General features: G+C 38.5%; 1 protein-coding gene across 1 annotated transcript; it reads right to left on the reverse strand.

Moving 5' to 3' along the window:
* Nucleotides 1-9,441: 9,441 nt before the first annotated feature.
* Nucleotides 9,442-23,219, reverse strand: AGR3 (anterior gradient 3, protein disulphide isomerase family member). Its single transcript, XM_037163906.2, has 8 exons — nucleotides 23,188-23,219; nucleotides 20,142-20,274; nucleotides 16,217-16,280; nucleotides 13,390-13,442; nucleotides 12,555-12,631; nucleotides 12,258-12,321; nucleotides 11,794-11,877; nucleotides 9,442-10,957 (listed from the first exon to the last, which is right to left on the reverse strand). The coding sequence occupies exons 2-8, from the start codon at nucleotides 20,245-20,247 to the stop codon at nucleotides 10,908-10,910; spliced, it is 498 nt and encodes a 165-aa protein (XP_037019801.1). The 5' UTR covers nucleotides 20,248-20,274; nucleotides 23,188-23,219; the 3' UTR covers nucleotides 9,442-10,907.
* Between the last annotated feature and the right edge of the window lie 1,816 nt (nucleotides 23,220-25,035).

The raw sequence follows: 25,035 nt of genomic DNA on the forward strand, positions 1-25,035 counted from the left end.
TGAAAAGTACTTTCCTGTGGAGGCTTTCAAATCTGTGCAATGAATAGCTTGGGTAAATTTAGCATTTTACTATAAAACAGTATGTGTGAACTGTTACTGGGAGAGGCTACAGCAAAGGGCTCCCCACTGCCCCCTCCAAATAGTCAGAACCAGCTCATTGGTGGAGAAAATGTGGTTTAATATTCTTAATTTGCTATTGCATTTTTTCCTATGGACCTGAACATAGGAAATTATTTTCACTTCTTAATATAAGAAGGAAAATATTTCCCTATTTTCTTCAGTAACATGCTAGGTCATAGCCAACTTTATAAGAGAGCTGTACGCACTACTTAGGTGAAGGGTTATCTGTATTAGATTTTTTAAAATAAAGTTTAGTTCTGTCATTTGTTTTGTGCTGCGACGCATATTTATAAAAAGTATTCAGGGTTGCTTTTGGCTGAAGTAGCTAGCCAACCATAATAAAATTTCCTTACTGCACTATCTTGAAAGGAATATTTCTCAGTTAAAAAAATTTCACTAGCTCAATACAACACTTTATCATCTGGAAGAAATCTGGAAGGGCACATTAATACAGACAGTGAGAAAAATGCAAGTCCAGCAATGGCCTTAAGGAAAGTTCAGGTTACAGCCTGAGACGTTAAAGAAGGATAAGAAAAGAAGTGGGCCGTGGGGGAGAGTTCTCTGTGCTAAAACTTCTGAAACATTTCGCTGTCACTGTTTCTTTCTTATGGGCGATCATGAGCTCCAGAACCATTAGTTCAACATCTGCATTGATTTTTCCAGCTAATTAGCCCAGTCAACTTCAGATTTGTATTTATATTACTCGTCTGCCCCCGGTGAGTTTTGGAACTACCTCTGAATATTTATACATTTTTGTTAAAAAATTGTGTGTTTTGTCTCATTAAGACATCTCCCCAAGGAAGCCTGCTTTCTCCCTGCTGGAAGTTAATTACATTTCCCTCTTTGTTTATGCTCTTCACGGAAATACTGGGAGTCAAGTTAGACCCTGTGTAATGCAGTCCCTTTGGGAGCATGTGACGTCCAAGACCTGTCGGCCTGTTGTTGACTGGGGACATTGAATGCCCTCTTCTTTAGATGTTTTTTAGTACATTACAAATAAAAAGCATTCTATAGTACTTTGAGTTCTATTTCCCTGCTCTAAACTCTGGCCAGAACTGTTTGTTTGGTACTTTTAACTTAAATACCACCCTAGAAGATAATTTTATAAACAAATCAAAAACATTGTATGGTAATGGAAAGTGTGTAGAATTTGGATCAAATTATTTAGTCTCTCTGAGCCTATGCTTTCTTTTCTGTAAAATGGGAATAATTATACTAATCTTAAATGTCTGCAAAGATCAGATGTCAAAAAGTAAACATTCTAATAGAGCATTTTTCACATAAGTGCACAATATAAGCTCACTAGTTTTTTAAAAAGATTTCATTTACTTATTTTTAGAGAGAGGGGGAGGGAGGGAGAAAGAAAGAGAAACATCAATGTGCAGTTGTCGCTCGTGCACCCCCAACTGGAGACCTGTCCTGAAACTCAGGCATGTGCCCTGACTGGGAATTGAACTGGCAACTCTTTTGTTCACAGCCAGTGCTCAATTCACTGAGCTATACTAGCCAGGGCTTGAAACTGTGATGATTTTTTACAAATGAGCTGATGCCATATTGAGCTGGCGACATTTTAAATTGTTTTGGGTTGTTTTTAATGGTATATATAAAATGATCTTTCTTACAGTGGCTTGTGTGTAATTTTCACAAAATGTACATATTTTACATTTCAACCTACCAGATGCTGGCACCTGCCATATCGTAGCAATAATCCATACACATAAAAGGAAACAAACGACTCCAGGGTCCATCTAAACCAGCAACTTTCAACCTGTTCACTTCGTGGCACATTAAAACTAATTAATAAAATTCTGCAGCACACCAAAAATACGTTATATTTTTGCCAGTGTGATAGAAAATAGGTATAATTTGGATTCATCCACACTGCCCACTATCGTTATGTTGGCTGTTGTCATTTTTTAAATTTGACGGGAAAAGATGTCAGTGCCCCTGACATGTTTTAAAACTTCTTGCAACACACAGCAGCACACCAGTTGGTGATCACTGTTCTAAATGACTAATGCAATGCTGAACTCGTCGAATATGGTCCAAGATCGGAAGGCTTTCAAATGAGGCCATATTAGTAGTAGCCCATCATTCGCCTGCAAATACGTGTATTTTTACCCAGAGAACTGACATCACGAATGGACACTTGGTCGCGAGTATTTGCCTGGGTTTCTGCTGGAGCAAGGTGTCACTGCGACACGGCCAGGACCCAGTGGAATTTCGGGGGCAACTGCCCGTGTTGCAAATCAGTCCCCGGTTCTACAGATAAAGGTGTTCCCTGTGTTGGGGGTTTCTGGTACCTCATTTTAGCCTAACACTTTTCTTGTAACATTTATTTCTTTCTAAATCAATTATCATTACTATTTTCCCAAAACACCACAGCACATTTGCAAGCTTTCTTTAAAACCAATTGACAGTTTTTAAATCAGTGCAGTGCCAAATATGCTGAATGTCACTGATTCTTGTTTTCATCCACAGTATCTGATTTTCAAAGTTTAGTCATGTTCAGAAGGTTCACCTAGATATCTCATTTACCACAATGGACCAGTCTGAGTTCTTGATATTCATGGAAAGAGTGATATCAGAATAGTTAAGAGTTGGGATTCCTTCGGACAGCACTTCCAAAAGGAAGACGTCACCCAGACCAGCTGGTGAAACGGCTGTTTGTAATCGGGGCTCTTCCCTCTGTGGCCATCACAGGTATTTCCTTGACGCACTGGCTCCAGATTGGTCGGCTCCAGATTTGGTAATGCACCTTCTTTCAGTGGGGTCGTTGCTGGAACAGTGGAATTTCTTGTCTGCTGAAGGAACAAGGTTTCAAGACTGGTTCCTTTTATGCTCCTCTGAGAGCTGCCTTTTGTTTCAAAGGGGAAGATAGCTGAGAACTAATTATTTTTAAATTACATGAAACCTCTGTTTCATTTAGGGCTGAACAGAAAATCTGTGAGTCATTGGCTCATCAGATGTGAAAGAAATGGAATTAGACAAGGTAACTTACTGGAACAGTGTAGGTTAAAAAGAAAAAAAGGTGTGCCTAGTAAGGAGCCTTAGTGCTTCTGAGGTTTGGGGGTTGATTAGGCAGCTTTGGAGGATGGTAGGAAAGACCGGTCAGAAAAGCAGGTGGAAAATCGACAGTGTGAAGAGTTATTGAACCAAAAGGGAAAATATTTCTAGAGAAGCCTCGACTCTGGGGCTTTCCTCAGAGTCTGTGGAGGCGGGGAGAGACAGCCGTCCCTTACTTTGGATGTGATGGCAACTGAGCTACTAGAAGGTTCTCAATCATCAAAGAGTAATTTTTTTTTCTTAAGGCGGGTATGTTCTAATATCTGTGGTTTGAACATGATATTTCATGGATTATGAATCACAATTAAGCTGAATGTTTGATCCAAGTAAGAATTCTAATTCAGATAAGTCCCAGGTCCTGTAAGGCTCCATCCAACAAAATAATTAAACGTGATTTCAGTTTTACGTGAACTTTTCAACATTAACAAAGATCTATGTCATGATTCACAGCCTTGCTTTTAAGTCCCTTTTCCATTCTTTTCTAATTGTCTCAAACCCATAGCTGGGTCAGTGGGGGCGATAGAGAGAGAGAGAACATTTGTGTGTTACTGTCTCTCCCCTAATATTTCAACCGAATCTTTCCCAGTTACCCATCCTTGACTTTCTCTTTTATTCCACCTTCCTGTGTGCTCACTGCACAGCCTTGTCCCTGGGGTTGCTGAGATTTTTGACCCTATACTAGCCGTCATTGTCCATTCCTGAACGACTGGAAGGCCAAATTACGGCATTTTTCCAGACTTTCTTTCTGGAGGGAAATGCAAGAAGCCCCATGGAAATCGTGTCTTGCTCTGATTGTTTTTTCCTTGTAGAGAAATTCAAATATATCAAATTATCTTCCTTCTTAAATTTAATTTTCCAGTCCCAGTGGATTAGGTTTATGGGTCAAACTCTTTGGCTTTTTGGACAAATATTCCTTTAAATGAGTTTTCCCACTGTTAATTTTCGAACATCAAAGTACCACACCTTAGATGACTTAAAACATTTACTGTGTTTGTGAAATTAAAAATCATCCCAAGGGTTGACTCTTGCTTTTTTGTCGTTGCTGTTGCTGCATTGGACAAGGTTGTGTGTTTACCCACAACACCCTTGAAATCAATCTGTTTCATTCCCCCCCCCCCCTGCAGTGGGGCAGCTCTTTCAAGTTCAGCAAGGAAGCCAAATTAAGTACTAACCCCTACTGTTTCAATCAGCACGTGAAAAACAACAGCAGAACCCAGCCTCACATGGAAGAGACGACTATGCATACTTGTGCTGTAAAGATACGAGACACTGATATTCTGTTAAACCCACTGAACACTTCCTCAAATTGCTTCATCAGAGTATTCACATGTAGGATGAAACAGCAAATCCTACTGTGGAAAGAAACTATACATAACTGTAGAAAGAAAACGAGATAGGCTACAGTTTCTGGCTCAGGTTGGGAACTAGACTATTATCCTTTCATTAGAGCTAAAGGACGCTTACACTGTACACTTCAAAGAGCTCTCCAAGTGAGAAACATCCAGTAACTTCCAAATATACTCTGCCTTCCAGCCTCTTTCCTTTATTGGTCAGGCAGGTTTTAAGCAGCAGAAAATGAAAGATAGGACTCATGCTTCATTCACTCACTTCCTACAATAATTTAAATGCTGAGGTGTCCTAAAACTTGGGATAGTCTTTGGAAACCAAGACAAGGAATTTTTTTCTTGTTTATTCTGGTCCAGTGCAAATATTTGCCTATTGAGAAATATACAATACTTTAGAATCATAGACCCACCATCTGCTTAAAGTGAGCCAACACCCACCCACAAGGAGACGGATGCAGGCTGGCATCCTGTTCCAACGCCTTGCAGCCCTGGTTTGTTTGAACTGCCCCACACTGATTTCCTGATAAACTAACAAAAGGGCATGCACACTTTTGCAGCCCGCAAAGATTACTTTCAGGTTCTCTTCTGTAATCTTGTCACAGTATTGGGGTCAAAAGGAGGCTATAAAACACCATCAGCTTGGGGTACGTGGGTGCATCTGTGAATTCTTCGTGCTAATGCTCTAGCTCCAGGAACGATGAATAAATTAAGCCACTCCTGCTTTGCAGTTCTGACAGCAGGTCTGACTGTCCACATTAGCAGAGAGAAAGAGATCTTTACTGGTGGAGAGGGTGATGGCAAACTGGGCATTCAGCTCTCAGGGGTCTGTCATTTTAAATGACTAGACATCCTCATTTAACTGACAAAGACATTTGGCTGACCCTTGACCTTAGAGTTCTGCCTGAAATACTTGATCCCTACTTAACAATAAGCTTATAAAACCTGGGAAATGAATCTGTAGTGGAGCGTTGTTCCTTGAAGCAGCTGCCATTTCTTTTTTCTTTCCCTTTCCTTTCTTTCTTTTTCTTTTTCTTTTGGCCATTTCTTTTTAAAGAAGCCCTCCAGAGGACAAAAATTTCCTGAAGTGTCCCCCTGCAGGGCTCACCTTTGTGATTGTTTCTTGGGGAGACTAGAATACAAAATGAAGAGAGAAAGATGACTGGCTATTATATTTCAGAGTCTGAAAGTTTTGAAACCAATTACCAAGGAACTTTAAAATTTTTTTTTATTTAGTTATTTTTCAAGTACAGTTTTCTGTTTATTTCTCCCATCCCAGCCCACCCCTCCCCCATGCACCCCACCTCCCTCCCATTTCCACCCCCCTTAGTTATTTTCCCTGTGTCCTTTATACTTGTTCCTGTAAATCCCTCCCACTTTTCCCCTTAAATTCCCTTCCCTCTCCCCTCTGGTCACTGTCTCCCTGTTCTCTATTTCAGTGTCTTTGTTTTTATTCTGTTTGCTTGTTTGTTTTATTGTTTAGCTTCCTGTCAAAGGTGAGATCATATGGTATTTGTCTTTCAACCCCTGGCTTATTTCACTCAGCATAATGCTTTCCAGTTATACACAATGGAATTCTATGCAGCAGAGAGAAAGAAGGAACTACTACCCTTTGCAACAACATGGATGGAACTGGAACCAAGGAACTTTTATGAAGGTTTTAAAGTGATATTAACGTGCAGGAACTAAGAAACCTGATTGTCTAAGACCCCTGGGGGGATTTATACAGGTTATTTGTCGGATCTCATCATGAAAACAATTAACCTATGCCTGCTCTTTTGGGGTACATTGCTTCTGTCTGAATTTTTTCTTAGCATACCAAAGGGTTATTTATATGTTTAGTGTAAATAAAATTCTTCAGTGTCCCTTAAGATCAATCCAGTGAGAAGCGAGTGACTTCAATGTGGTACCAGATGCAGGTTTTTGGTAAATAGATGGTTTTAGGGGGTTGTTGAAAGACCACTTATTGTCATACCTGGAACCTCTGAAACTTTAATCTTTCCAGCTCTCAGTCATTAAACGTGGAAACACAGGCGAAGGTGTTAATCATGACTCTCTTATGGAGGACAGTGAAAGTTGTTGCAGTAAGGCTGTACCTAGAGGCAGCAGTCAGCTGAGAGAGGCTTTGGTTGTGGGTAATGTCACAATGACAATGTATGTCTCGGGAAGAGATTTTAAGGAAGTGCAGAGTGCTACCAAAGGTAGTGTCATCTTTAACATTTTTCTCTGGGTATCGTGCATAGCACAGCAATGTAAGAAACAGGTCATTTTGATCAGAGGTTATAAGAGAGGGGTGTGTGAGGACATGCCTTCTCTCGTGGCCCCCAAGATTCTCAGGTTGAGCATCAGAGTCATCCTGAGTCACACTGAGTCACCAGAAGCTGACGGAAGCGTGTTCTTTGGTTTGTTAGGGGTAGAGGCTCGAAGCTGGTAATGGCAACGGCACCTACAGTTCTTTTATAAAACATTATTTGAAATCAATGTGAACTGCCCTTCCATAAAGGGCATACTCCGAATATTTTCAGTTGCTGCACAATGTGAGTTTTGGCTAAATCTTGTGATTTGACAACATGAAACTCTAAAGCAGAATAGCATGGCGGCGAGGTGTGCTGACCCCAGGCCCAGACTTGCTGGGTTTACGTACTGGCTCCGCAAATTAGAGGTGACCTTTTTCTTAAACAAAACAAAACAAAACAAAACAAAACAAAACAAAACAAAACAAATCAAACAAGTTATTGGCCATCTTCAGGCCCCAGCTAATGCATTGGTGAAATGAAGGTAATAGTATTTCACGTTTGTGGTGGGATATTTCGTGAGACAATTCATGCAAAAACCTCAGCACAGGGACTGGAACATAGGGACATTCACCAGATACTTGCTTTAATAATGACTAAAAGCACCACATATGATAGTCAGCTCTTTCTCTGGGAATGGCTCTTGGTTTTGAGCTAGAACCACAGCATTAGCTCTAGGTAGTTCCTAAGCCCAACTAAATGAATTTATTTTATAAAACTCTTTGGGTCTTGAATTAATATTTATTTGGGCAGAAATTTATTCAGAGGGTGGAACGAGAGCCAGACAAACCCGCTGTGTGACTGATTCATTGGTTCCAGCCGGGCCTCTTTGAGAGTGTGTGATGGGAAGTTTGGGCCTTTCCTCACCCTTGGAAATCCGAGGGAAAGGCATCTGCGTTGCTTTGCTAGAGCTGCCGTGATGATACCACACACACGGGGTGAAGTAACAAGAGAAGTGTATCTATCGCCTCTGAGTTCCGGAGGCTAGATCTGAGGTCAGGGTGTCACCAAGAATGGTTCCTTCTTGGGGGCTCTGAGGGAGAATCTGCCCCATACCTGTCCCCTCACTTCTGGTGGCTCGCTGGCAACCTTTGGCGTCATTCCTTGGCTTCTGCTATCAGGCCCAGATCTGGGCCTTCATCTTCTCGTGATGTTCTCTGTGTGTGTGAGTGTGTCTTATGTCAGATTAGATCAGAAGGCCAATCTGCTCTAATAGGACTTTATCTTAACTTAATGGATTATATATTCAATGACTCTTTCCAAATAAGCTCTTATTCTGTGGTACTGAAGGTTGAGGCCTTCAGCCTATGAATTGGGGGCAAGGTGGATACAGTTTAAACTGTAACAGCATCCTTCCTTTTCTGGAAGTAATTCTAAAATACTTCCAGAATTTGCAGTAATCAATACTCAGCAAAAATCCAGTTGTATGATTATAAAGTTGTAGACAGTGGGTTTGTTTCATGTGTTATAAGCTTATGTTTATAAACTGGTATTCGTATAGTTAATCACTGAAAGCACCAGGGGGCTTATGAAAGTAAAGGCATCCTGCTGTTGTTGCTGGCTCAACACTCACGATTTGCTCTGTGTGCGTGTGTGTGCGTGTGTGTGTGTGTGTGTGTGTGTGTGTAGAGAAAGAGAGCGCTTGCTTTCAAGGGCTTTCCATTTAGCAAAAAAGATAGACATTGTATAAAAATGATTTTTAAAAAGCAGAATAAAGCTTGTCTCTCTTTACTTAGTAAGGATGTTTATGAATACACATATTGTGTTATGCTTCATATTTGGTGTTATGTGCTTTAAAGAGTTCTACTCTAAACTCTCAAGCAAATCTCTGCAAATCTTCATAGGATGTAAATCAGTATGTTGAAAATGGTCAGTTTGTCTGAGCTTAGCACAGTATCTTTAAACCTCATCTAAAATTTTGAAAGGTTCTTCCAGGAAAACCCTGCATACCCTTATAAGTTAGAGTTAACCCAATGAATAAGAGTTTCTTTAGCCCCAGCAGTATGCCTTATTCTCTATTTTGTTATATCGATTTCTCTGTGGTGGAATACATTCTTCTATCACTCAAGATGCACAGGTGCTACATCTTCAAAGCCCGGCAGCCCTACTAGAAGGTTGGGCACTGGCGCCACTGCTCCCTCATCAACCTGTTACATTACTTAAAAAGGAGTTACTTTCATCAGTTGTAGATCTTACCACCAAGCTCTGAATGTTGCAGGGGAACAATATTGCCTTATTTTCATCTAGTTGATCTTTCAGCCCACGATACCAAACACAATGTCCGGTGAAGAGTATAAACAAAATGAGTAATTGACAAGTGATCAAATCCAAACCACTAATTTCATACAGTGAAGAAATTAGATACAAATTCAACTACCTTACAGAGTTTCATTGTTAAAGTAGGGTAGCAAAGAAAACTAAGTTGGTTACAACATTACACTGACTAATAAAACTTACCAAATAATTGTATATGTTACATATGTATATTAAGTATTAGCAAATATAGAATTATACCCATAATTAAATTATATATAATAAAATATAATCATATGCGTATTAAAATACAAAGGCACATACATTTTTTATGTTAAAGAAGAATCAATTTATTACTTAGTAACATTTTTACACTAACTGCAGAAAGAGTGAACATTTTATTTTACTTATTAGTTCTTAAAACAGCACCAGATTGCCAACAGTCCTTTTCTTAGTTCACTGCGTACGAGCGCTGGCATTTGCTGCCTCTGCACTGTCGATGGCACCGCAGAGTCAGCTATATTACTACAGTCCTCACGTTTCAAATGTGCAAATCAGAGCATGCCAGTGCAGTTTGATGTCTTAGCACTCATCAGAAAATCAACTTGCAGACTTAGATCTAACATGAAATATAAGATGTTTAATTTTTTTTACACATAGATATCTAGCACTGACATCTAGTTACTGGTCAAGCAACCTACTTATATACAAATAGGTTAATTATTAAATCTGCTTAAAATGAATGGAATAGTGGTGAAATAGAACCTGGAAAATACTTTTATTTCTCTGACTCACGAAACAGTGGAATTAATAAAAAATCTGTATCATAGGTATTGCATATCTCATATTAAAGTATACTTTTATATCTCAAAATAAGTCAAAATGCAGACAAATCCTAGGGGGAGAAAAATTTCTGCCTATCTGAAATGTTCTCTTGCTTCTGAAAATTACTTCCAGCTGATCATAAGAATTTTTGTTAAAATTAAAAAATTTTAATTAAAAATTCAAAAATTAGGAGTTTTTGTAGCATGTAAAGGAATGGAAGACATGGTACTGATCGTCCAGAGCTTCTGTGAAGAACTGAATTGGTGGTTAGATGTTTGGTAATTTCAGAATGGATATAATCCTCTCCTGCCAGTTAAATGGAGAAAATTTCTGGTCTTCCAGAGGCAGTTACACTTTTCTTAAAATTATTAAAAGTATTAAATATCTACCCAATGATTATATTAAGAAAAATACTTAGTTAAAATGTGGAAAGATATATTTGATTTATTATAATTGATTTTTAAATGTCTACTTTAAGGTAAAAAGGAAGTGCATGGTTAACTCTGAAATACGCTCTCGAAAGTTCAAGTAATAAGTGCACAGAGCTGCACCCATTTGCTCCGGCAACATGCACGTTATTTATGACCCACTCTGGCAGGCTCCAGACAGCGGAGCAGCAACACAGCAGGTTACCTGGTGGAGTGCATGAGAGGTGGAAAGAGTAAAGGCAACCAGTGCAGGCCCCTCATAGTCAGGTCCTATTGTCTCTCCCCTGACCCTGCTCTTGGCTTGTGACAAGCTTTCTTTGCTACTCTTGCAGACAGCAGGCTAACTATTACATTGTTGTGCTCTGATTTTGACACTTATTAAACTGTAATTTTACCTGTATAAGAATATGGCAGACACATGTAGGAGGGATATATGGTATTGGGAAAATTACAATAAACAAAGTATTCAAAAAGATTCTCACTAGTAATGTTACAGAATCCATATACTTGCACATTTAGTATTGATCCATAAACCAGAAGGTGGTCTTCATGATATTTCACCTCTTTAAGGTAGTCCCTTATAATTCTGATTGAATAAGTTTTAATGCTTTCTTCATGTTTTCTATCACTGAAATAAAAATATGTACATATTATTCTCTTAGTAAATGAAAGTATCAAATACTATAATCTTTTAAGCACTGAATCTAAAATTGGCCCATTTAAATTAATAGCTATGAAAATATGGGGATTTATCTAGAACATTAAATAATATTGCCTTCATGGACCTCACATGAACCCCCAACACCCAGTAAAGTTTCTTTTCTCACACACACACAAGAATATTATACTAAAGGTATACATGTAAATACGTATATTTAGAGATTAGACCATTGAAATATGGTTAATCAGCTTTCCATATGGAAAATAAACAATTTTATAAGAGGGTTTATAGGGAACATATATTTTATAACGGATCATTTTGTATCTTTATCAGTGGATCTTATTAAGTATAATTGACAGTGAATGTTGTAAAAATTAGATTAAGCCCTGGCCGGGTGGCTCAGTTGGTTGGAGCATCACACCATGCACCAAAGGGCAGCAGGTCTGATTCCTGGTCAGGGTGCAGACCTACATACGTCATGGGTGCAACTGACAGTCAAGGCACATATGGGGGGTAACCGATCAATGTCTCACATCGATGTTTTTCTCTCTCCCTCTCTCTCAATCAATAAACATATCCTTGAGTGAGAGTTTAAAACTAAAGATTTCAAAGTACCCTAGAAATTCTCATTTTGATGGGAGCTAAGGGTTTGCATTTTAAACACTGACATCCCTCCTACCCCAGTGATTCTGGTTTGCTGGCAGCCCTGTTTGTGGGGAGGCGCCGATGCAGAGCATCATGGACCATCCTAACAGTCAAGTGGCCCCTAGTACCACTGCTCAGCATCATTTGTGAGTGCTTACGTATTGGTAAATCCTGAGGCTCATATGTATACAGCCTATTAGAATACCTTCCAGTTATATCAGCTCTGACTGTCAAAGAAGGATCTGCAAAGAAAACATAATTCAGTCATGCATTATCTAAAATGTTCTGAAAATCATTCTTGTTTCTTAATCTAAAGCAAACCAATGTTAGACAAATTTATAATGAGTTAACCTGACTTAAAAAAATTTTAGTGTGTCACAGCTTTCTGGCAATGCAGTTTGAGGAACTTTACTGAAGAAAGTACAGTAGGATATTGATTTAATGGCATCAGTTAGTTTAAAAAATATTTAAATTTACATATTATAAATACAGTGCATTTCAATTGTAGAACTAACAAGAGTTGTTACTGAATTAGAAATAGCTTCCCCTGAACTAGCATTTAAAAATAAAGCAAGGATGCTGTCTGTTTTGTGCACCTAGTGAAATGAGATCACACACATACCCACAAACATGATTCTAGGCACATAGTGTCCGTCTGGTGATAAATTTTTATCTGTAGTCTCATGCTAGTAAGAGAAGAAAAAATATTATTGGATTGGATTGTGTTTCCTTGAAATTTTGGAAATATTTTAGGTGAACAAGGTTTTCATAAATTGTATGTTTTGGCTTTTCACAATTTCATGTGGCATTTTAGATCCATCAATACTTTATAGCTCTTTTTGTCTGAAAAGCAGAAAAAAGGGGATTCAAATTTTTCAATGAATCATAATATCAAGAAAATATTGTACACATCACGTACCATGAGATTCAGCATGATGAAGTTATTCTGAGCCATTTCCTGTATTTCTTCATTTTGAGCAAACACTTTTTTGAGAGCTGTGGGGGAAAACGTAATGAACATCAGTCAGTTTTAAGGATAAAGACACCTTCAATATAAATGACATAACACAGTAAAACTACCATTTCCATTTGCATCTGTATCTTTGATGGAAACAGCTCACTGGCCCATGGCCACTTTGTGTCTCATTGGGAGGCAATGATGGACAAAGTCTGCCCATGAAGACGTCAGAGGATGATCCCATTAATGAAGCCAACAATTTTATAATTGCACGTAACTCACTGGTTAAAACAGCATGTTCAGCAAGTTTTCCTACCTTCCCCCATTTTTTTTTTTTTTTGGTGGGAGGAAGAAAGAAATAAAATTCTAAAGAATATATAAGATAAATATATTTGATCAGATTGCTAACAATAATTGTAGTTTTTAAGCACTTAAATAAAATGATGGTATGGAAGTTGTCTTTTTATTTTATTTTTAAAAAAGATTTTATTTATTTGTTTTTAGAGAGAGGGGGAGGGAGAGCGAGAGAAGGAAAGGGAGAGAAAAAACAATGTGTGATTGCCTCTCATGCACCCCCTACTGGGGACCTGGCCTGCAACCCAGGCATGTGCCTTGACTGGGAAATGAACTGGCAACACTTTGGTTTGCAGGCCTGCGCTCCATCCACTGAACTTCACCAGCCAGGACTCTTTTTACTTTTTAATGGGACTTGCTGAGTGCTGACTTAACAATGTTCACCAGGTCAGTTTTTCTAGTTCTTTTGGGAATACAGTAAGAGCTCAGGAGCTGAAGTTACCTTGGCAGTACTGGCAGTCCTCCAAGTGATGAATGACCATCAACGGCTTGTTACTAAGCAGAGACATGGTACAGGCAAGTGATTAACTCTGAGTCAAATGCACAATGACATTAGATTGCAAGTTTGCACACTTTCAAGAAGACTTAAAATATTGATATTATTGACAAATCATGGCACTGTAGACTGTAGTAGCCTCACTCAAAACACGGCCCCAGGATTTTGCGCATCTCCTGGTAGCTCAAGGAAAATGGAAATTCTCAGGCTCCAGCCCAGACCCTCTCAGAACCCTGGGGTGGGGGCCGGGAATCTGGAGCTTAACCAGCTCACCTGGTCATTCCAATGTACACGGTAGTACAGTTATAAAAATCAAAATAAATTCTGTCTTGAGAGGTGAAAGGATGTTATAAATGAGATGTTAATTTCCAATGAACACCTGGTATAAGGGTTTAGGAGAGTCAAATTTTTCATTTAGGTTTTTTTTTTTTTAGTATTTACAAAAATTCTATTAAAATTTGACTATTTTCACACCCTTTCATTCTTGTAACAACTCACAATATACAAATAATCTCAGTGAGAGTTCCCTCTCTCTACATTTTTCAGTTTTATTTTTATTTTAACTCTGAAAAGAAAGTTTTTGTGGTAGCTAATTGATTTTCCTGCTTGTTAGAGTAAGAAAACAATTATGATATTAACTACAATGAAGGAAAAAGGAGTTATGATTTGTATATATAGGATATTTTTTAATGTTTTTTAAATTTTGAGAGGATGCTGGGTACAAAGAGAGACAGAGTCTAATGTATACATATTAAGCATAAATCTTTTAAAAACAACAGATAATTATGTGAAATACTTGTCATTGAATAAACTTATTTTAATAATTTGCTCTCAAACATGTTAAATAACAAACTTCAAATTGTTATTAATTCTATTTAATCCTCAAACTTGAAATATAAGTAAAGTTTAGGTAACAATAAATCCTAAAACTCGCCTTTAAGCTTTATGGCAGATATAAAGCTAGCCATTTGCCAACAACTTCAAACTTACTGATGAAAAAGCAGACAAGAAATCTGATGAGTGAAATATTATTCCTGCTTTTTAAGAAAACTAACCCTAAGACTATTTATTGGCATTTTTTTTAGAGCCAAGTATAGAACTTGATCCTCCTAAGCATCAAGTGGCGACCTTTCTTCTACATAAGTCTTCCTCTGGGTGAGCTGAGGGCAGGTAAAGGAGTCTTGAGGCAGAACAGTTTATCGGCATGAGTCATTCTAATTTCTTCCCGGCACTGGCCCAACAGCTGGAAATGAGGCCAGACAGGTGTAGAGAAAGACAGAGATATCGCTCTTGCAAAACTAATTTCTGCATTAGATTTCTGGGCAATACGAGTCCAAGGGAAAATTCATCAAGACCACAGAAATCTCAGTCTTAACAGTCTGGTTATGAACAGGTTGTTCAGGTATTCAAACCAAGAGACCATTTCATTTCAGGCAAAGCAGAGAAGTGTTTTGGGCAGACACTGTAATGGAAACAGTCTTTTTTAAAAAAATGGCTCTTTTAAGCAAACAGGCAAGTTGTAAATATGTGCGGTTTTGCAGGCCGTGGGGTCTTATTTGTAACTATTCAACCCTGCCATCATCGCACAAGACAGCCAGGGACAATATGTAACAAATGAGTGTTGCTGTATCACAGTGAATCTAAATGTATGAATCCTGCAACTTGAATATCGTGTAACTTTCAATACTTGTTTTCTTTTGATAAAAATTTTTTAAAAGTAAAAGTCATTGTTAGTTTACAGATCAAATAAAATCAGGTGGTTCCTGGTCTAAAATCTCATGAATGGGCCCACCAGATTGTGATAAATTTGAGTTGAAAGAAAGAAAAAAAATTTTATAGCTGTACTTCTGAGACTCTCTAAAACCAGAGCCTACCAAGCAGCATCATTTGGTGAATAATCTTTTAAAGTTCTACTGTTTTTTTTCTTTTAAAATGGATCACAAATGGTTTAAAACCCAAAAGGTAAAAGGTAAAAATTCCTGCCTTCACTCCTGCCTTCTAGAAGTAAACAGTGTTACATTTCCTACGTGTCCTTCCAGAGGTGTTCAGGTCACGGCCAGAGTATGTGTGTGTACATGGTTACACACATGCTCATGTATATAGTTAGCATATGTATGTGTTTATGTGTGCATAGACTTCTGCAAATGTATGAGATTATGTTTATGCACATGAATATGCCGATGTATATGTCTATATGCACACCCCCGTGTATGTGTATGTGTGAATATTCCTTTTTTAAAAAAATAAATACAAGCATGCTATACACATGTATTTGCATTTTGCTTTTTTAAAACAAGTTTCTCAGCTTCTTCCACAAAGATTTGTTAAGTCAGTAAAGATAAAAATTGGGTCACTCTTGATCACTGAGCCTGGAACAGTGCCTGGCACATAGCAGTGGCCACTCAGTATTTGACCGACTGATCATGAATATGGATTTTAAAGAAAATTCTCTGAATTATTTTGATCAGATAGGCATGGGAACTGCTATTCTTAGCCAGTTTCCCATTAAGTTTATATAATGAGAGCCAATATTGTTCTTTTATACAACTTATATTCAAAAACTTGCTTGGCTAATTAAGAACTTAATATAAAGGTATTTAGAGCTCTTGTTTACTAAAAACATTCTAATGGCAACTCTGAGTTGAAAGAGCATACAATAGCAGAGCAAATACTTGCAGTATCCTTTCAAAAAGCTAACTTGCTAATAGATGTTGTCTCTTCTGTGAGGAGGTATCTGTATGATCTGTCAAAATCAACTGAGAAGCTCTGTTACCTTTTCTGAATGTGGAAGAGACCTTCTTCATAAGTCTGCACCCAAGTGATGTCATCTCCCCATCCTGAAACGGAAGAGAAGTCAGTGCATTAACTCGGGACCGCAGAAGAGGCTCGTGACAAGTGGACACCTATTTACACACACTTATGCTGCCAGGCAGTCATTTGACAGGTGGTAGAGACGATAAGTAGGTATCCTCTACTAGACGTGGTGTCTTTGCACATGATAGTGCTGAGGTTTTGTGACTGTGTTTTGGCCCTCAAGGTCCATGGCCTTAAACCCAGTAAGTGCTCAATAAATGCTGTTATTAGCGATGATTGAAAGGACATCTCTGGACCATGCAAAACCTCTGGTTTCGGAATGAACAGCAGTAAATAACAGTTACTCTTTGCATACTTTGTAAGTCTATTGGGAATATTTTGGATCATACCATACAGTGCCCTTCTGTCTCATGTACCAAGAAATGCTGACTTCTTCTAAGTGATGTATGTCATGACCAAAAGAATTCCAAATTTTGCCTTGAATTTCGATTCGGAAAAAAATCCTGGTGTTTCATGGTTGAGAAGCACAATAAAATACAGGTGTTCTAGAAGCACCCAGAAGAGGGAAGGAGAGGAAAACATAAAGCAATGAGTAGAGAGAGACCTACTATCTTTTAAAAAAGTGATATGGGTAGTTGGGAAAGTATATTAGAGATTAAAGAATAAGATTGTTGAGAAGAATGCCCCCAAACATTCAGAAATACTGCATTTTCAGGAAATATCTTGGTTTATAGATGAGAGAGATTAAATTAATTTGAATATAGAAATGTTCGTAGGCTAAGTTTCGTGTCAGATTTTCTTATATGTTTCACATGTTGTTAGACTGCAGTTTCTGGTTTTGATACCATGGCTAACAGGTGGCCAGAAATGATAATGCAAAGTTGTAAAGTAAGATAAAACACACTTCCCTGGCTTTTGCTTGTTGGTTTGTTTTTGATTTGTTCACTTTTGGGTATTAACTGTATTAGAATATAATTTACATACAAATACAGTTCATCCATTGAAAGAGTACACCTTTTCATATATACACAGTTGTGTAACCATCACCATAGTTATCAATCCTAGAACATTTTCGTCACTTCAGAAAGAAACCCTGTACCCTTTAGCTATCACCCCCAAGAGCTTCTTTTCCCCCAGTGCTGAGAAACACCTAATCTACTTTCTGTCTCTATAAGTTTCTTATTCGATACAATACGTGGTTTTTTGTGACTGTATGCTTTTACTTAATATGGTGTTTTCACAGTTCATCTGTGTTGTGGCATGTATCAGCACTTCATTCCTTTATATGGCCACATATTATTCCATTGTATGACTAGACCATATTTTATTTACCCATTCATCAGTTGATGGGCATTGGGTTGTTTCTACTTTTGGGTTTTTTTTACTTTTAAAAATTACAATTTTTAAAAATTTCCTTCTGCCTCCACATTCCCTTTCCTCCTTGTGGTTTTGCATCAATATTCTGTGTTCATCTCTACTTTTTGGCTTTGAATAATGCTGCTACGAACATTAGTACACAGCCGTTGGTGTGGACATATTTTTAATTTCTCTCGTGTTACATACTTCGGCACAGAATTGCTGGGTCACATGGTGTCTACATTTAGTCATTTGAGGACCTGCCAGACTTTTACCCAAGTGGTTGCACTGTTTGGCACTCGTACCAGTGGTGTTGTTGGTTTGTTTAGTCTGATTTTAGTATCTTAACAATAGAAAACCTGTTATGTTAGTTTTATAATCTATCTGTAATAATCCTGAAAGATTTTCTTTACAACTCTTCTTGAACATATGTAGGAACTTCACACTGTATTCTGCATTAAATAAGAGTAGTTCTAGTGAAACAACCAGTGAGACTGGGCTCCTACTTAATTTTTCTGTTTTGTTGTAAATACCACTCAACGCCAGCATTTCAGCAATGGGAGGAATTACTGTTCTCTTCTCCTGTTCAGCTTAGTCCCATCAGCATTAGAGAAATGTCTGCTTCAACCCTCTAGCACTGGGAATGTAAAGGTGAGATAAACAAGGTCCCTGCTCTCAAACAATTCAATGCAGGAGAGCCATATTGTATTATAATTATTTGTTACATACTTTATCTCATAACCACAATAGGCCAAGGTGATACAGGAGTTTGAACTCTCTCCAGGGTCTTTGTTCATTACCACAATTCTATTCCCAGCTATGCCTGCTTGTCCTAAGGGACTGTATTTATTCATACAATATATACTTACCGGGCACCTACTAGTAATATATGCCAGACACTGGGCTGGGTGTTGGGTTCTGGGCAGTTCTTTTGACTCAAAAAACAGTTAGGATTTGGGGGGGGGGTCACTATTTTATTTTTCTTTTTGAAAACTTACTACCTTTTCCCAATGATCTTTTCTCTTCTTTCTAACATACTCTCTACTTAATGGTTTCGTGTTGCCCCCTGTTCTAAGGGGCTCTGTATGTGACTGTGCACACTGTACCCAAACTCTTCCCTCTTAGCCCTGCCATTAACCCTCATTCATTCTGAGCCCCGTTTTCTCTTGTTTCGTACATGCTAATAGGTGGTAAACGGCTTAACCAAATGTAAACCAGTTCCTAGCCGTGCAGTTCCCAGCTGATGTCAGTCATCTTCCCTATTAAAACAGTTTTTAAATAACTGAAATAGCAGACTCAACAAGTTGTTTAAAATCTACCATGTATGTTGAGTTTATTTCTCATGAAATTCACCAAACATTTTAAAATAGATGTTTGAAAATGAATACACAGAATGTTGGTGACTTAGGGTACAGTAGTAGCATTCTGTTTAACTCAGGCCTGGAGGGTCTTACTGGGCAAGGATACATTTAGTATTCTACACTTCAACACTCCTGAGCTACTTGTTTTATAAATACTGTGATTATATAGAGCAATACATAATAAATTGTACTTAGGAAAATAGTTTCTCCCTTTAATTTCTTTCTTTCTAAAAACTTGCTAGTCATTTTGTTTTCTAGTTTCTGTGGTTTTAAACTGAAGTAAAATGAATTAACTCAGCTGTGCTTTGATGGGCAATTGGCTGGTACTCAATACATCTCTTAAGAAATGAATGAACTTGGAAAGTCAATATTTTAAAATTTGACATGATGCTATAATTAGTCTCCATTTGTTTGCTCCATTTATACACTATTCCAAGGAGTGGTCAAGTGTGTTGTGGTTCGTACTACCAATTTTAAGTTAGCTGTGTGGAGGTAAATGATTTTGTTCCCATGCCTGTTACCAGGAGATGTAGGAGCTGATTTTGAGAGTTTTCCCTATAAATTGTTTCTTTACAGATGAAGATAAATTTGTTTCTTAGGCCAAAGGAAAGCAATAGTACAAAATAGAAGTGTTTTCTAAACATGTAGCCAATAATAGATCGAGATTATAATGTCGAAATCTCTGCAGCTGTTTTCTGGAGTCAATATAGCAAACACTTGGTTAACCAAAATTCTCAGAGGGCAGGATGAAAAATAATTTTCTGGGAATTTTTGTATAAAATAACTCTGATCTTTTTTTTTTTTTTGCCTGATAGAGGACAGGGAATTGGAGCAGGTTTTCAATGATCTTAACTGCCTTTGGGACATCATTCTGACACATCAATTAATATTTTTACCAGGACTGTGGTTACCAAAGTTACAGGCAACCAAACCAATTCCCCACTATTTCTATAAAAGCTATAGCAAATTTTAGTGTTTTTCAGTTGGTTTGGTTCACTCTTAAAAGTCAACAGACCCTTCCTGGGTTTTGTTTTTGCCTACTTTAAAGTGGTAGGCAACAAAATGTTCCAGTTCACTTTGCTTTCTAAGTAGTGTTTGGGTAAGAGACTAGGAATTTTAAAACAATCCAAATGGCTGAATGTAGAAGCCGAAACGAGATCTTAGTACCTCGTGAGAGTGTCTGCGGAGGCCTCTTGTCCTTTCTGATGGCAGCAGCGAGGTTGGGAGAAACCGCGACGAGCAAGAGGCAGAGGGCTGAGGCTGAACGCAGCATCACGTGTTCTGCAGGAGCCCTCAGAAGCTAAGTGACCGAAAATAGCTGTTAGAATCCAGTAGGTTACTTCAAGCTGTCATGTAAGATTCAGACCACACCTGTGCTGGCAGTTTGCTCTGCTTGTGTGAGCTCACGTGGTACAACTTCATAGAACTTTCATTCACGTGTTATTAAAAAAATATTTTAAAAACGCAATCAACTCAATAAATGTCCACTTGGTGAGAAGCCACATTCTGGGCATCCTGGGGGCGGTGGAATGGGGTTGAAAGAAACCTGGACCTGGGCACTTGCAGCTCACTTCTGACTACACTTCAGTGCTCACGGGAGTGAAACTCAAATATGATCGGGTTTACTGAAGGTCTTTCGACCAGAAAGTACAAGGCAAAAGTGACTTTTGGCATGTATAAGTATTCTTTTGATTCTTTTTCGTCTCATGGATTAAACCAATCTGTTAATTCTATGCCAAGATAAAAAGATTAGGCGTGAACAAATAATGCTTACAATGGAATTCAGAGAAAGAAAATAGAATATGGAGGATTCTTGTTTTTCAAGTCCTGTCATTCATCATTCTCATTCTTCTACCAGTTACTCCACCCTTTGTCCTTCAGTTTACAACCCAGCTCTCTAAAAAAAATCACATTTATTGTCACATTGCAATAAATTAAACATACGTGTAAAGAAGAAGAGACTCGTTGCATCCATGGTTCACTCTTGGCTTGCTAGAATTCAAGTGGATTTTAAAGTCGGTGTGCTGTCCCTTATACCCTGCATGTTAAGATATAATCAAAAGTCTAAAGCTGGATCTGAGCTGGACTTAAACCACTCGATAAATATCTTGCACGGAGGGTTTAATGCTTGAGATGTTCAGTTACAGCATTTGTAGCATATGAAACCCTTGTGAGCTCTGGCTCATGTGGCTCAGTGGATTGAGTGCTGGCCTGCGAACCAAAGGGTCGCTGGTTCGATTCCCAGTTGGGGCACATGCCTGGGTTGCAGACCAGGTCCCCAGTAGGGGGTGTGAAAGACGCAACCACACATTGATGTTTCTCTCCATTTCTTTTTCCCTCCCTACCCATAAAATAAAATAAATAAATATAAATAAATAAAAATAAAATAAATATAAACATCTAAATATCTATTTTATCTAAAAATAAATAAAATCTTTAAAAAACCCTTTTGAAAAATAGTTAACATATGCAATTTTGAAATCACCACAAAGTATGAAGTAAATGTACAGAAATCTTTTGTGTTTATTTAAAATTCCTTCAAAGCAGTTTTCCTTTTGACTTACATTATTCAGTAGTGAATCCCCACCTGTAAAATCGTGAATGACCATTTTGTGATTCTGTTCAAACATTAATATTGCTATATGTAACTGTACTAGACATTGTAGAAAATTGAAAGGTTAATAAGACAAATACACCTTAAAATAATTGACCCTTTGACAGTGGAAGTGGGCTGATTGTGTGTGACAGCAACGATGGCCATGGAGAGCACAACCTGGTGGCGGGGAAGTGTGTGCACCCTAGTTTTCTCCAGACGCTTCCCCATTCTTCTCAGTCTAGCGCCCTTCCTCGCCAGCGGTGCCTCCCTTCAGTCCTCCCCGGAACTGAAAAGAGTTGCCCCTCCAGGTCAGCCCCACTTAAATTATTTCCCTTCCTAATCGGCAATGAACCCATTTTTGAATCTGTTTCATTTTTAAAAAACCCTGTAAAAAATAGCCATGTCATAAAACATTCAGATTGCCGTATTTTACCTGGAGGACTGGCCATCTTGTACCTTAAAAACTGAAATGGAGGCCGGGTAGGTTTTAGTAGGGATAGAGAGCACTGAATCTGGAACACAGAGTCCCGTATGGGGAGGGCATTCTCTGCCCGGTTGAAAACTGCAGCAGAGAAATGGTAGCAACCATCCAAGGCAGGGCCTTAACCTGGAGCCAGTGACTTCCACAAAGTCAGTGACTGAGTCACAGGACGATCGAAAAACCCGGAAATGGTAGGTAGACTTGTGTGCTTCTGTGCGTTTTCCTGCAGAAGATGCCTTAAAATTCTTCCAGGGGTCTTGGTTAGGAAGCAGAGTGAGGAGAAGCTAATCTGAAGAGGGCCTCAGAAAAGGTTCTCTGGGGCAGAGACAGGTAAGTAGGTGAAATCTGGACTGAAGGACAGGGAGTATAACTTCACCATTCTCCTGATTTGAAGTTGCCCAGTTTAGAGCCGAGTGGGAACCAAACTTAAAAAAAAAGTCAAGTTATTGTATATTATTGTCAAAGAGTACTCTTAAAAAATCAAAACATTGAATTTCTGTTTTACATTATTTGATTGTAAGATAGATATTGAATATATTCTGTGATAAAGCTGATGTGTTTATGTATGTTTATTTTTGGACAAACATGTTTCCCTTGGTGACATAGAATGCATAGGCTGCTGAGGGCTCTTTAACCCCAGGCGCACGGCGAAGCTGCTTTGGGGACACAGGTGGAAATGACGGGGTAACAGCCCCAGGGCAGCCTGCAGCGCATTCAGGGGCCACATTAGGTGTTACAAGCCTTGGCCAGTAGGCATTGAGTACACGAACATGTTATTTTTCAAAGGTCATTTAACATAAATCATTTACTTAGATGATATATAAAGATATTTCCTATCTTAAAATAAAACAAAATTTAAAAGAAAGAAGAGAAGAACAACTGCTACTTGTAGCATAATTTTTGAAGGGTCAGTTTTGGTCAATGCCAGTTTATTATAATATCATGAATATAAAGAGACTCAAAGTATGAAGCCAGCAAAGGAAGTCCAGTTCATTAAAAGAGTTATATACAATTTCATTGAATGTTCCCTACCCTTTACTGAAGACCTCACTTTTGAGTAGCAGTCATACATGGATTATTTAAATATAGCAGAGCTTGACCACTGATTAAATAGTCGGGAAATTTTGCTTGCTTACCTGAACTGGCCAGTGCTCTTGCTGGAAGTGTGTTCTGGATGTTTCTGGTTAGAAATGGGTGTGGATTCAGTGACACAGGCAAACACACACACACCCCTGACCTGCAGCTCCTCCTGCATCAACACGAGAGCACAGTCACCTGCAAACTTTGAAAAATAGGTTTGCCTGAAATACCCTGGACTTCTTTCCAGTTCTCATGCTTCTCATGCTAAAAAACCCTTCTGTCTAAATTAAGAAGGAGTGTCCTTCTAAAAGGAGGCCAAATACAGTCTTTGGGGTTTTTTTCTCTTCTACCTTTTACAAGGTAATTTAATGTTTGGCTGGAGTTCAACACCAGAAAAAAATAAAAAGGGAGGAAGAAAGGAACTGGTCTGAATGCAGGAACTTGTGTGTAGATCATTGTTCTCAATGAAAGATCAGCGAGGCTTGCAGATTAGATACAAAGCAAACAGAAATTCCTAAGGGTTACTCTGTTTACAGGAATGCAATTAACAGTTAAAGAGATCAGGTCCTATTTTACACACACACATAGAGAGAGAGAGAGAGAGAGAGAGAGAGAGGTGCTGTTTTAAAATTTAACATTTTAATAATGCAATTACTCTTTACAGTCTTTCTATAAAATTCTTTTACTGTGCAAAAAAACAGGAAGAAAGGCAATTAGATAAGTTTGTTTATATTTATCTAATAGAGTTAATACTTTTAATAATTAGTCCATGGGTATGGTAAAACATTTTTTAAGTATAGAGTTGTGTCAAAACAGAAAGTAAAATTCTCTTCTCCCATCTTCAGTACCACGTTTCCTTGTGCACCCCACCCCACATGCTCAGACCCCCCTCCCTTCAGTTCCACTTCCTGGAGCTAATCACAGTGAAAATGATCCAAGGCGGGGCTATAAAATCTGCCCCACCTGTTTTTGTATAACCCAGGAGCTAAGAATTATTTTTGCATTTTTAAATGGTTGGGGGGGTATCAAAGGAAGAAATGATTCTTTAATATGTGAAAATTCAAATTTCTTCCTTTTGTGGTACATAAACATTGAAATTTCAATGTCTGTCAATAGAGATTACCGGATGGAACCCAGCCATGGTCACTTCCTTGGGGACCATCTGTGGCTACACTGGCACTGTGACCGCAGTGTTGAGTGCCGTGTCAAGGACTATGCGGCCGGCAAGTCCTGAAATATTTACACTCTGATGTTTTACAGAAAATTCGTGAGGATGCCTAGTGTAGAAGACAGTTCCATAACTTTTTCTTCCTCTCTTCTTCCCTCTCTTCCTCTCTCTTCTTGTCCCCTCCCTCCTTCCTCGCCTTCTCTCTTTCTGTCTAATTACTCAGTGTATTAACGAATGCACTGCTGAAGAGGGGTTGATGATTGTTTTGCTTCTAACATCAGAGTGAGTGCGCTTCTAGTATTTCATTTAGTCGGAGTTCTGGTTTGACTGACCATGTTAAGGAGGTAGCCGTTACGTATTCCTATACCACATCTCTCAAAACCAAGAATGTTGGGTTTTGTTTTATAGAGATGGATAGAGTAAATTTACGGTTTTCCTCACTGCACCTTCTTTGTGATCCTGAGAGAAACCCCATGTAGCAGGCTGCAGTATTCTTGTACTATACCACTGAGCTGTGTGTTTGTTTGAGTTCTGCTTCCTTCCTTATAAAGGATTCTTCCTTGGGACATGCTATTCAAATGGAATTCTGTCTGCTGAAGGTGAGGAAACTTGGGGTACAGTTTAAAATTTGAAACCCAGAATTTACAAAGCGAAGTGTGTCATGGTTCCCTCTCTCAGAGGAGGGTGGGGACGCCCTCGTCTTGCTCTTGCCCGAGCAGTCCACAGACAAGGCTCG

Source organism: Artibeus jamaicensis, unplaced genomic scaffold (genome assembly GCF_021234435.1).
Source record: "Artibeus jamaicensis isolate MK-2021 breed Jamaican fruit bat unplaced genomic scaffold, CSHL_Jam_final contig_923, whole genome shotgun sequence".
NCBI classification, from domain to species: domain Eukaryota; kingdom Metazoa; phylum Chordata; class Mammalia; order Chiroptera; family Phyllostomidae; genus Artibeus; species Artibeus jamaicensis.